Source organism: Mercenaria mercenaria, chromosome 12, assembly GCF_021730395.1.
Source record: "Mercenaria mercenaria strain notata chromosome 12, MADL_Memer_1, whole genome shotgun sequence".
NCBI lineage: Eukaryota > Metazoa > Mollusca > Bivalvia > Venerida > Veneridae > Mercenaria > Mercenaria mercenaria.
In genome coordinates this window covers 47859714-47874286 of record NC_069372.1, presented here as the reverse complement: position 1 = coordinate 47874286, position 14573 = coordinate 47859714, and the positions used below count along the sequence as shown (strand labels likewise).

Here is a 14573-nt window from a genome sequence, read left to right as displayed (position 1 = left end):
AGTTTGGTGAACATAAGATAAGAACTGCCCATGTTAGAGCATGGAAACCTTACCAGACGCTGTCTGCCCACCCATCGTTGTAGGTGATCATATTCCGTAACATTTCAACTTGAATTTATACTGATTAATCATATTTTTATACACTTTGCTGTTTTTTCATTTATTGAGAGGGCATGCAATTGCAAGTCCTTTTAACCTTTAGCCTGCTAAATTTCTAAAATGGACTGGTCCATCATTCAATTTGGGCAGTACCATTAATCATTTAAAGGGGTGTTTAGAGAAAATTTACTGACTGAATAGCGAATTGTGAAGACCATGATCAGACTGCACGGATGTGCAGGCTGATCTTGGTCTGCACTGCTCGCAAAGGCAGAGTCACTTGCCGCCAGCAGGCTAAGGGTTAAACATTCATATTCTTTTGCATGTGGGATATTGCTGTTTCAGTATAAACCACTACATGTCGATTTATCTGAATGCCTGGTGACATATATAATATTATAGCAGCTCTCTGTTTCTCGAGATCTACAGATTACAGGGTCGTGTGTTCTATGTGATGGTTGGATAAAAGGCATTGTGTCTGGAATCATTTGTCCTCCATTTCTAATTGATGTGGGTAAGTTGATAGTCACTTGCGGAGAACAAGTTTGTACTGGTACACATTCAATCCAAGATCACCAGTTAATTGCCCGTCATTCTATAACTGATATACTGTTGAAAAACGGCGTGAAACCCAAAACAAACTCTTTCTCGAGCCTGCTTCCCAAAGAGGTTTACCCTCGGTGTTTTTAAAAGGAAACATACAGTATGGCAATGGTTGTGTATGTAATCAGGTATTTACGTCCGATAAATTAGCGAACAGCCTTGAAGGAGTGTTAGTGTAACTTTGGTAGTAGGTTATCAAAAATATTTTGTAGTAAGAATTGTGTCAATTACACAAAAATAGTCAAAATATCTTTGGTTAAATACTAAGTTTTACATGTATCACTTGGCTCATTTGTCTATTGTTATAACTCAATCTTCCTTTAAGAATAGACATTTTTGTTTGTTTGGGTTTTAACGCTGTTTTTCAGTTATGTAACCGCAAGTAACTGCCAACTTCCTCACATGAAATACAGGCGGAGGATGAATGATTTTAGACACGTTGTCTTTTATCAAATCATCACGGAGAGAGATTGGGCATTAAAACTGATTTCTGTAGACTGGTTAATATTCGTGATAGTTTTATTTTCGCTAATGCTTGCAAGTAATTTCATTCGCATATTCAAAATACTGTTGAAACTTGATACATGTATCTTGAACCTGCTTATCCCAATATTATGGTCCTCTCAAAGACATTTTCATGTCCCGTCCCAATAACACATGTTCAAAACATCCCTTAAATTTGAATGTCGGTTATCTCGAAGTAAAACGCTGGATCCCTTGGAATTCGAGATACCGGGTTTCAACTGCATTTGTGAATATCAATTTTCATTTTGTTTTAATAGACATCTATGGTTTTTTTTCAAATTCTTAGCACCATGAATAAGGCTATTAACCATGACTTTGCTAAATAAAGCCTATGCAAAAATTACACAATTTACATTTATAAAGAATGTTAAAAAACTTATTTTTCATTGCCCTTAAATGTTACTTTATACCTGTCAAAAAACCCAGTCTATTCTGCAGATTTTCTCAGAGAAACGATGGTGTTAGACATAATCATAATTATGTTATTGGATGCAGGTATGAAAACTTCATTTTAAAAGTCATATTATTACAACATATTCAAATTGCATGATCAATAAAACAACGAATTTAGGATTTAAACCTGTATGGACATGGGAACAGTATCTAGCAACAACAAATTTGCCCATTAAACCAACTGTGCTACCATACAACCAAAAACAAAGGTTAAAGTTATTTGCTTTACATTTTATTTGAAAACATCTAAAAATAGGTACATTTACAGCTGTAAGAAGCTTCATTAAAATTTACACAGATTTTTTTACATGTACTTGAAAAATTCATAAAAAAATGTTACTTTTCCATAGACTCCATTATGAAAATTTACTTAAGGTTTATCACTTTCAAATTTGTTCAGCTTAATATCATGTACAAAACCTTAAGTTTTATACACTAAATTCTAAGTATATCAAATTTAATTAAAAAAATCTGGCTAATATCAAATTCTGGATTGTTAAACACATTTTGCTCAAAATGATCAGAGATACCTTAAAATGATTCACTTTTGCACATGTTTGATTTACATATCTGAATATCAAACTCAATGAATGTATTAAATAATTGTGATAGAACATTTTTATACTACAAAGCTGGTAGAGAAAAAAAAATTGTTTTTAATTCTCCCTTTCCTTCTTTCACAGGGGGTATTCCATTACCGAGAAGTGAAGCTGCTGACTTTGAATTCACTTCTCCCTCACCTCTGTGGGTTCCAGCCCACTTGGTTTGATATGCGTGGATGTCATCCAGCTGGCTTGTAGAAGGTTGATGGTAATACCCAGGTGTCCATACCTGACCCAACGCCTGGAGGGGCATCAGGGATCTTCTTCCACCATTATAGCTTGAAAACAGTCAAATAACCTGAACTGAAAACCCAGCAGAAACAAACAGTTTCCTCCCTTCAGCTCTTGAGTAAATATGACAACAAAACTGAGCCACACCATGAGAAAACCAACAGAGTGCGTTTGTGACCAGCATGGATCCAGACCAGCCTGAGCATCCACGCAGTCTGGTCAAGATCCATGCTGTTCCCTAACAGTTTCTCTAATTGCAATAGGCTTTGAAAGCAAACAGCATGGATCCTGACCAGACTGTGCGGATGCGCAGGCTGGTCTGGATCCATGCTGGTTGCAAACGCACTATGTTGGTTTTCTCATGGCACGGCTCAAATCATTCATAATGTAGTCTGTTATTTCTATCACAGTCCCGATTCTAGTTCTTGTCTCTAAATGCTAGGAACCAGTTATATATAATTTGATAAGATGTTCAGTCTGAGCTGGGAACCTGGTCACTGGGCATTTCTTGTACTCCTTCACATAGTCATATATACATGGATAGCAGAACACATACCTGCAAACACAAAAAAGGATGAGTTAAACAACAATGGAGCTTTAGCAGTTTATATTCTTTAATGAAAATAGCAATTTAGCTACAATTTACATATACAGCAGTACTTGTTAAACTTTAATTATTTTTATAACAGCATATTACATGTATAGGATTAATTTTTTTTTCAGGTAATGACTTGTGTGTCAAAAGCCAGGGTTTACATATTGAAAACAACATAAAAAATTATAAATTCAATTAAAACAATTTCTGCATTTGGTTTTCATTTTCTGATGATTTTCCCATTTCTGAAACAACTTTTTATCTATTTTTTTAATCCGAACCCTGGTCAAGGGATAGGAAATGATCTAACTGGGAACATGAGAGCTCAAACTTAAAATGTTTCCTTAAGAATAATGAGTTATTGCTATTCTTTTTTAATTTTACCTACGTCTGACTAGGCAATAATGCAATGCTGAAATGCAGGTGAGAGTACAAATATAGTAAAATAGGATAAGCATCTTGGCTAAACCAGTAGCTGATCTTAGTATGATTACAGCTGAAACTCAGTATCTCGAATTCCTAGGGATCGAGCGTTTTACTTCAAGATAACTGAAATTCAACTTAAAATGATATTTTGCGCAAGTGCTTTTGGGACAGGACTTGACAGGTCTTTGAGATAGCCGGAATTTTGAGATAAACGAGTTCGAGATAACCAGTTTAAACTGAATCTCTTTTACTTTGGACCATTCCAACCCGGTACTTTTCTTTTCAGTTACTTACTAAAGACAGAACTTTCTAATTTTCTAACTCAAAGAGAAAGTGACATATATCCGAATCAAGGTCTTTAAAACAAAACAAAAGAAATACACACCCAGATACTGAAAGTGCCGTATCATTTGATCTTGTCCTGTGACAGATTGGACATACATTAAACTGGGCTGCCTCTGTTGTGTCATCTCTCTGAAAACAAGATTCAGTATTATATACTTAACGATCTGCAAGGCACTGAATAAGAGATTTATTACATGACATCAGAATGAAGTTTTAACTTGTTTCACTGAAGTACCATCACTAAAGTACATATGATGCACCTTGTACAGGGAGATATGTCAATGATTTTATGACTGAACATGTCTACTGAAAGGCCAGCTGAAACTGACACTGCCGTATCTGGTACAGGGAGATATGTCAATGATTTTATGACTGAACATATCTACTGACAGGCCAGGAGAAACTGACACTGCTCTATCTGGTACAGGGAGATATGTCAATGATTTTATGACTGAACATGTCTACTGACAGGCCAGTAGAAACTGACACTGCTCTACCTGGTACAGGGCAATATGTCAATGTTTTTATGACTGAACACGTCTACTGACAGGCCAGTAGAAACTGACACTGCTGTTTCTGGTACAGGGAGAGATGTCAATGACTTTATGACTGAACACTTCTACTGACAGGCCAGTAGAAACTGACATTGCTGTATTTGGTTCAGGGCGATATGTCAATGATTTTATGACTGAACACGTCTACTGATAAGCCAGTAGAAACTGACACTGCTGTATCTGGTACAGGGAGGGATGTCAATGATTTTATGACTGAACACGTCTACTGACAGGCCAGTAGAAACTGACACTGCTGTATTTGGTACAGGGCGATACGTCAATGATTTTATGACTGAACACGTCTACTGACAGGCCAGCAGAAACTGACACTGCTGTATCTGGTACAGGGCGATACGTCAATGATTTTATGACTGAACAAGTCTACTGACAGGCCAGCAGAAACTGACACTGCTGTATCTGGTACAGGGCGATATGTCAATGGTTTTATGACTGAACACGTTTACTGACAGGCCAGCAGAAACTGACACTGCTGTATCTGGTACAGTGCGATATGTCAATGGTTTTATGACTGAACACGTTTACTGACACGCCAGCAGAAACTGACACTGCTGTATCTGGTACAGGGAGAGATGTCAATGATTTAATGACTGAATACGTCTACTGACAGGCCAGCAGAAACTGACACTGCTGTATCTGGTACAGGGAGAGATGTCAATGATTTTATGACTGAACATGTCTACTGACAGGCCAGTAGAAACTGACACTGCTGTATCTGGTACAGGGAGAGATGTCAATGATTTTATGACTGAACATGTCTACTGACAGGCCAGCAGAAACTGACACTGCTGAATCTGGTACAGGGAGAGATGTCAATGATTTTATGACTGAACATGTCTACTGACAGGCCAGCAGAAACTGACACTGCTGTATCTGGTACAGGGACAGATGTTAATGATTTTATGACTGAACAAGTCTACTGACAGGCCAGTAGAAACTGACACTGCTGTATCTGGTACAGGGCGATATGTCAATGATTTTATGACTGAACATGTCTACTGACAGGCCAGCAGAAACCGACACTGTTGTATCTGGTACAGGGAGAGATGTCAATGATTTTATGACTGAACATGTCTACTGACAGGCCAGTAGAAACTGACACTGCTGTATCTGGTACACAGAGAGATGTCAATGATTTTATGACTGAACATGTCTACTGACAGGCCAGTAGAAACTGACACTGCTGTATTTGGTACAGGGAGATATGCCAATGATTTTATGGCTGAACATGTCTACTGAAAGGCCAGCTGAAACGGACACTGCCGTATCTGGTACAAAGAGAGATGTCAATGATTTTATGGCTGACATTGCTGTACATACCTGTCATAGGAAAGGTATCAATATTTATTACTTTTTTTTATTGATGTACCATCTGCGAAAACAAGCCTACTGATAGGTCAGTTGAAGCAATCACATATACATGTACCATTGTTTGTTGATTGATGGCCAGTTAAGACAAAGCAGTTGTACTTACCTGTGGAGGATCAGGTACAGGCAAAGACGTCAATGACTTATGACTTGTTTCACTGGAGTACCACCAGTCTAGAAACTGTATAAAGAACAAGCCTACTGACAGACCAGTTGAGACAGATACTGCTGTAAAATTCAACATTTTCTTCATTATAAACATCATCTTCCCTTGTAAACTGAAAAAGAAAATTTGAAACTACAGAAAAAAATATCTTTTGAGTACCGGTATTTAACCTGCTAGTTCCTTTTAGGTCTATCAGTATGGGTTTTCAGTTAGTTTTTTAAAGCTAGAATCACACTGCCCCAGATGGGTTTGCGGGTGAGTTCCAGATTCCCATCCCCAGATTGCTCCAGATATGTAAGAAAATAATGGGTTTTCCAAATTTGTTATGTTATAAATCTCTAATGCAATTGTAACAGAACCTTAATTAACCTCACTAGAACCGTAATAGCTCGTATTTTTTTACCAGTGATTTTCTTCCAGACTGTTACAGTCTTTTAAGATATGTTACGATCTTTTCTTTTCAGAACTGTTACGGATTTATTATGGATTCCTTACGGAGATATAATATGTGGAAAAATTTTGAGCATGTTTAAAACTTTGCACCCTTGCCCCCGGATGCCTCCAATTTCTGAACGGATACACCAGATGACTTACAAATGAATTATGAGCTCTACGGAGGCGTTACGGAACTCATCCGCAAGCCTATACAGGGCATTGTGATTCTAGCTTATTCTAACATGACCAGCAAAAAACCTACATAAATGTAGAGCAAAATCTATCTCGGGTTATTCTGTAATAAACCACTTGCGTGCAATGACGTCATCTGATCCAGGTGCGTAGCACTGTCGTAAAAAGTAGTTACCATTTCTTTCTAACACTGTTGATACTAGTATGTCGTGTTACAATCGAAATAATAAGTTCCCAAGTTTGATTTATCGTAGAATAACCTGTGTTTTTCATACTTATGCGAAACAATATTATCACGAAGAACTCAAAACTCGAGTTATTCTACGATAAACCACTTTTGGGAACTTATTATTTCTTAAATATACTTTCCAATATTAAAGGGAAAAAAATAATTTGTTGCCTTAAAAAGATTAAATAAATATCTAAATAGTACTCTCTTACCTTAGACATGTTTGTAAGGAGATCATGCAGACATTAAGCTGGTGAAAACTGATAATTTTTTGTCATAAAATTACACATACCTTAACTGTTGCCAAGGTAATGACCTTGATCTTTGACCTTCTTCTCCATCCTCAAGGTCATTACAAAGGGTCACTCCAGTAAGCTGTAGAAATGGAGAATGCCAGTCACACTTTCCAAACATGTATGCTGTTTGATATGACAATATTGCGCCTTCCCAGATCGTATGAACGTAAGGATAAACTGCAACAAATGTTCTGCTTAACTTAGACATTTCCTGAAAGGGTAATACAGACCAAACATTTATCCTTCTGGCTACTTTATACTGCAGTAAGTTCATTTAAGGGTGAATTGACACTTTTTGGACATTGTTTTTATTTCATATAAATTCACCATATATTCCTCTATCAGATGCCAAAAAAAATGAATTTAAAAGTTTATATATATTAATAAACCTTTATTTGATAAATTTCCAGGATAAAAAGTAAATATTTGGCATGTGTTTACAACAACACCCTTCTGAACAGAACAGACAGGCTATAAATTTAGAACCATCAGCTTAGCATTTGATTTTCTGAATCTCAATAAGCTAAGGCTCTAGAGGGAGTGTTAATGGGAGTGATACTGTTTTGATGTAACCAAACCTATTTAGGTGATTTTCACCAAATAAACATAATATATTTTGACTGAATGTCTTGGTGGACAGGCCTAATTATTTGTGAATAAGTATTAATAATGTTCAAACTGTCAGCCTATTAATACATGGAATGGAAGGATGAAGTAGTTTGATTCACTGGCAGAAAAATAAGGGAAGTTCAGGCTTTGATGAAGGTGGGGGACCTAAGGATTTAGTACATTTTGTCTATAACCTTTTTTCTGGAAACATACGGAAAATTTATGGGCCTCCCATACATCACACAAAAGTTTGGCTCATTTGAAGTTTCAATCTGTTTGAAGATAACAATAGACTTCTACATATTTTGAGAAAAGTCATGTTAAAGCAGATCACCCCTCCATCCCTTAGAGTGTCCTTAATTTCACTGGTATAAAGTTTTATCATTACCAAAATGGCTAACATGTGAATTTCAAGGTTTTAGAAGAAAAAAATTATATAAATGGATAGTTTTTATTGGTTTCATTTTCACTGGAACTTGATCTCATGGACTGACTGACAAATCCAATAAATCCACTAAAAAAAAACAGTTCTCCATTAAAACCAATTTTACAGTATCAATGTTATCCATTTCTGTTTGTAAATAAATGTCTTCTTATACGTAAAAACATTACTGAACAGAAAATAAGCAATTTTTTAACTTGAGACAGAATATAGCTCTCTGAAGCTCAAATTTTTAACAGTTGTAAATATTCATGTACTGGTAGATGAACTGTGCTACCACAAGTTCTGGACAATTAACACAATATTGACCTCGACAGGAAGGACATATCTCACCTGATTTCCAGCATACGTATTGTATAAATGTCTCAGATTTTCAAATTTCTCATCCAGTTTCTGCTTAACGTATGGCAGTATTACCTAACAAAAGAAAACAACATGTAAGTCATTAATTTCATGTTTTAATATCCACATTTAATTAAAGTTTCAAGAACTTTTACAAAATACTTTCACTTGCTAGCAAGCATACAGTAAAACCAAAGTTATTCTGTGAGATCTTTTTCACATCAACACAATTTGGCAACTTTCCAGCTTTTGATGGTGGAGGAAGACCCCAGGTGTCCCTCCATGCATTATTTCATCACGGGTGGGCACCTGGGTAGAACCAATGACCTTCTGTAAGCCTGCTGGATGGCTTCCTCACATGAAGAATTCTACTCCCACAGCAAGGCTCCAACCCACATTGATGAGGGGCAAGTGATTTGAGTCAGCAACCTTAACCACTCAGCCATGAAGGCTCCTCTTTGAGATCTAAACATTGGGCAAACTCTAGACATTGATTAACTGTATATATAAACATACTTTTTTTACAAAAATTCTACTCTACTCTACCACATTTGTCATGCAGTAATTTAAATATTAAATGTAAAATAGAAGAATATGTATAAGAAGTAATCAATCCTGTTTGTTTCAAAACCTGAAAGTAAATAAATCATCTTTTTTATATCAAAGATCATTTAAAAAATTGCTACACATGTTTAATAGTGTAAATGATAAACAATAGAAATATCTATAACAATAAAAATAAAAACACTAAAAATGTCAATGTTTCCTAGAGTTAAAGGAAAACATGATATTTTTTGAAGTCATAGATCCATGATTTATATAATATTATACTAATTTACTCTGCAAGTTGATGGAAACTGGAAGAGACTGTTTCATCAAAATCTTGCTATATATATATCATGTGAACTTGTGAAAAAATATGGAAAATTGTCTGATAAAGTATAAAACAAGTGAGATATGACATCTTATTATAATTTTCTTGAATTTTCATAACCTGGCATGCATAAGAAAAATTGTCAAAGAAAGAAACAATCCATCTATTTTCATTAAGCATGTCAATAAAATATAAGAAACATTGTCCACAATAATTAAAACCAAAATTAAAAGATTTTAATTTTTCATCCGCTATATCCCCCGTGTTTGACTTTCACAATCGCTATCAGGATGCATTATGATGGAATAAATCAAATATTTCTTACTACACACAGTAGTGATTTCCAGATCACACCTCTAGGAAGGCGTGATGACTTCTGTGATGGACTAACTCTCTTTAAACTGTAGAAATTCTCTGCAAAGGTTGCACCTACACAAATAAAGATATAAGGTTAGTTACAAGCGATCAATAAAAAGTATTTTCTTCTTAAATCAGATCTTTATTAATCTCCATCTTAAACAACATCTTGAAAATGGTCAGTCTTACATACCTTTTGGCACTTTCAGTTTTAAAGATAACAGTGTAACTTGAAAACTAAGTTATGACAAGAAGTAATTTTTGGCAAATTTACCTAAGAAAATAGACCAATTTTTGCTAGTTTTAATTTTCAAAGATAATCCTGTTACTGAATAAATGAAGCCTGGGCTTAACCCTCATCATGCTGGACACGAATGATTCTGCCTTTGCGACCAGTGTACTCTGATCATGGTCAGCCTGCAATCTGAGCAGTCAGATGTGCAGTCTGATCATGATCTGCACAGTTTGCCAGTCAGTCAGTATCTTTTTGGTAAGCACCCCTTTTAACAGTTAATGATAATGTCCTAATTGAAAGATGGGCAAGTTCATTATAGAAATTTAGGAGGGTAAGGGTTAAGATTAGTAAAAGTGAGTTTGGAGACCAGTCTAAGAACTCCAGAATCTGACTGGTTGTTTCTGGAAACATATTAGATATTGACCAATGGCAAGGCTGCATACAAACTGTTTTATGACCTTGGAGCCAGCTAGGGTGGGTAAGAGTTTCCTCTAGCAAAGGCCACTATAACTGGCTGAATAAATGAAAAGTGAAAGTAGAATTTTAAAATGACAACATAAATGCATGAAATTGACCTTAATTGCATATACTGCTTCACACTGATTGTTCTGATGAAATGGCATCAGTGCTTTTTTATTTCCGAGAACGATGTTGGTTTATAATGGAATAAATGCACTGACATAAATATCTTACAATATTTTCTAAGGTAGTACTGCTCCAAGAGAAAATCCAAAGTTGTGTATACTTCATCATAATATCGTAACAGCCAGCCAAATTTCTCTGGTCTATTCTCTGCAGCAACCTGTAATATAATTTTTCTTATATTGTTCATAACTTTTAAGACAGATGCTTGTGTTAAAAAATTGATGTCACAATTTCCAATTTTAATTTTTTGGACATTTTTATCAATACAAGGCAGTCTGAAAAACAGCTGCAATGTAATGAATAATGACAAGAGCGCCGCCAAGCGGGGCAATATACGCCCGAAGGCTTACATCATAGGATGGGAGCAAAATTTTAAGAACTTGACTGTTGTAGCCCCAAAGGAATGGAACAACAAAAGGAAAACTTCAAAAAACAAATCTAAGTCCACAAAAAAAATATTCAAAGTCTACAAAAAAAATCCTTATCAGGTACAGGTATGTAAAAATACACCTTAAAATTGGAGGTACCATCCATGTTGTACCACAGAAAAGTGGTCTCGGTTTTTCCCTACGGCCAATAATAAAAAAGTTTCAAAATAAACTATTTATAGTAACATAAAAGGGAAGTAATTCAAAAAAAAAATTATTGTAAGTACAAAAAAGAGATCTGCCAAATAAAAACAAGAGCACTGCAATGCTGAGCAATATACACAAAGCAAAGTCATATATGAACTTTGACCCTTAAGTGTGACCTTGACCTTGAAGCGAGTCATCCGGAACATGCGCTCTGCACATCGTTACAATGTGGTGAACATTTCTGCCAAGTTTCTTTGAAATCCTTCCAGCAGTTTAAGAGTTACAGAGCGGACAAGAAACAAACTGACATGACTTTTGACCCCTAAGTGTGACCTTGACCTTGAAGCAAGTCATCCGGAACATGCGTTCTGCAAGTCGTCTTGGTGTGGTGAACATTTGTGTCAAGTTTCTTTGAAATCCTTCAAGGGGTTCAAGAGTTACAGAGCGGACACGAAACAAAGTGATATGACCTTTGACTCCTAAGTGTGACCTTGACCTTGAAGCGAGACATCCAAAACATGCGCTCTGCACATCGTCTCGGTGTGGTGAACATTTGTGTAAAGTTTCCTTGAAATCCTTCAAGGGGTCCAAGAGTTACAGAGCGGAAACGAAATTGCTAACGGACAGACGGACGGACATACGGACACCAGCGTCATAACATAATATGTCCATTCGGGCATATAAAAAGGTTGATGGTACTGGGTGGAAGCGTTGATGTTGTTAAGTATACTTTATAGTCCATGTATGACGACATCAATGAATTTGAAAATCCTTCAGGGTTTTTGGAGATACACAGTGGACACAAAATGGAAGGCTCAAACATTTGACCTTGAGTTGTGACCTTGACCATGAGCCAACATGGCTGACTCATGAGTTCTGCACATTGTCATTTTGAGGTGATCATTTGACCTGAGTTCGAGGAAAATCCTTCAAGGGGTTTAGGAGATACAGAGCTCAAACCTTTGACATTGAGTTGTGACCTTTACCTTTAGCCGACATGGCTGACTTGTGAGTTCTGCATATCGTCTTGATGAGGTGATCATTTGACCCAAGTTCATGAAAATCCTTCAAGGGGTTTAGGAGACACAGAGCAGACACAAAATGGAAGGCTCAAACCTTTAACCTTGTGCTGTGACCTTGACCTTGGCTGACTCATGAGTTCTGCACATCATCTTGATGAGGTGATTATTTGACCTAAGTTTCATGAAAATCCTTCAAAAAGTTTAGGAGATACAGAGCAGACACAATGAAAGGCTCAAACCTTTAACTGTGAGTTGTGACCTTGACCTTGAGCTGTCTTGGCTGATTCATGAGTTCTGCACATCAGACTGATGAGGTGAAAATTTTATTCAAGTTCATGGAAATCCTTCGAGTGGTTTAGAAGATACAGAGCGGTCAAAAAATGGCAGACTCAAACATTTGACCTTGAGCTGTGACCTTGACATTGAGCTGACATGGCTGAAACATGAGTTCTGCACATCATCTTGATGAGGTGATCATTTGACCAAAGTTTCATGAAAATCCTTCACGGGGTTTAGGAGATACAGAGGAGACACAAAGTGTTACGGACGAACGGAAGGATGGATGGACGTTCTTATGAAACAGAGTATTATTGGGTATTCTTTTGTTATAAAGTACCCAACAAGCAACAAAAAGTACCCAATAAGCAGTAAGGAAAGAGCAGAATTTACTGTTACCTAAATTGTCCTCAGTACCCAACAAATGTTCTCTCGTTTGCTCAGACCAATGGAAGGACGGACAGAGACCATTCCTTTAACTCCCCACCACTTGCGGCGGGAGATTAAAAATTAGGCTGCACTGATAAACAAGGTGATCAGTGGAACAAGTGTATGCTACAGATAGTGTTTCATATGCACGAGTGTGATGCAGGTGTGATGCAGGTGGGTATAGAAAAATGTAAGATAACAATACAACTCTTTTGCTCTGCACTTCCTCTACTTTTGGTTTAGTTGACTGTAAGTTTCAATGAAATCCCTACATTGCTCTTGGAATTATGTTCTTGACAAGAAAATCCAGGAATAGTGCTACAATAAACTATATGTTGCAAAATCAAAGGGCATTTAGAACCCCCATGAAAATCATTATGCCAGAACTGGCTGACAATATGGACATCTCCTGTTTGCAGTGAAGCTTCCCATGACCTTTCATTGAAATCGCTTAAGATGGTTTTGGAGATAAAGTTCAGACAATGATATCTATGTATCCGTACGATTGTCATGCTGATTATTTTTGTTATTGGCACGACAGTCATGCCAATAATTTTCTTAATCCGCACAAAGATCATGCCAGGAAAGCCAAGCCTATGATTTTTGTTATCCATATCTGAAGACTTTCCTGCTTATCAGACCCCCATGGTTCAGATTATTTGACAATTTTTAGCATGCACCTTTTAATAAGTTAACAACCCTCAACAGCATGTCATTACGGTGCATATATATAATTTATTATGCTGAATAACTTGCATACGATTTACTGAATTAAAAATGAATATATATGAATAGTAAGAAACATGTCATTTTAGATATAAATATTAACTAATTAAGGTATGCAAGTTTCCTGCACATTCTTTTGCGTTATTTGTTCTGCAATTGATGAATTAATTAATTTAAGTAATAAAAAAACAATATGACATTGTCATTATATCATTTGTTGCAGAGTGTGTTGTTTCAATACCTAATTAGTTAGATAAAAATAATGCTATTAGTCTTTTAACTACGACATACATTATGCAAAATATAGAAACTGTACTAAAATACCTGTCTTGTGGATAAGGATACTAATAGGCACGACCATTGTGCAAATAAGAAAAATAAGGTCCTATAGAAAGGTTCAAAATCTAGGACTGAATTTAAAGAGCATGGAAATAATTAATAATCTCACAATCTTACTTATTTATATGAAAAAAAAAAGAAATATGAAACAGCATTAAAAGTGTATCTTATTCTTAAATGAAAACAAATAGGTACTTTATCAAAATTCAAGGATGTTGACATAATTTACAAATTTATGTAGATCTACTGTACACTATAATCAGTGTCAATGATTCTCATTAAATTCAATTACCCTGACTGCATGTTTAACTGCTGGTCTAACTGTTGATATTAAACTCTCCTGTGCTAAAACTTCGAATATAGAAGGTCTCCCATGTCCGACGGCTGATGTTAAGTGAGCCCCTTCTGCCATTTACTTTTTTAGAAGGCAGCAACTAAAAAATAGCAAATGTCTACTTTCATTTTCAATAAAAGGTCAAAGTTCACCACTGAGAATTTTATTTAACCGAAAGAAAGTAAAACTACCAACAACCTGTAGTATTATAACGCGTGGAAGAGTCTAGAC

At 36.1% G+C, this 14573-nt stretch overlaps 1 protein-coding gene across 1 annotated transcript; it reads right to left on the bottom strand.

The window, feature by feature from the left end:
- Window positions 1-1890: 1890 nt before the first annotated feature.
- LOC123534534 (peroxisome assembly protein 12-like) lies at window positions 1891-14486 on the bottom strand. Its single transcript, XM_045316821.2, has 8 exons — window positions 14301-14486; window positions 10690-10798; window positions 9730-9833; window positions 8522-8605; window positions 7134-7348; window positions 5926-6097; window positions 3920-4008; window positions 1891-3069 (listed from the first exon to the last, which is right to left on the bottom strand). Exons 1-8 carry the CDS (start codon window positions 14418-14420, stop codon window positions 2952-2954), a joined length of 1011 nt encoding a protein of 336 aa, XP_045172756.2. The 5' UTR covers window positions 14421-14486; the 3' UTR covers window positions 1891-2951.
- Window positions 14487-14573: the final 87 nt, after the last annotated feature.

What these genes read in the sequence shown, in the direction of transcription:
- LOC123534534 (XM_045316821.2), bottom strand. Translation starts at nt 14,420, where the DNA reads ATGGCAGAAGGGGCTCACTTAACATCAGCCGTCGGACATGGGAGACCT. An exon ending in CAGTTAAACATGCAGTCAGG is followed by an intron (nt 10,799 to 14,300) that starts GTAATTGAATTT and finishes ATTATATTACAG; the next exon opens with GTTGCTGCAGAGAATAGACC. An exon ending in ACGGCACTTTCAGTATCTGG is followed by an intron (nt 3,070 to 3,919) that starts GTGTGTATTTCT and finishes TTGTGTTTGCAG; the next exon opens with GTATGTGTTCTGCTATCCAT.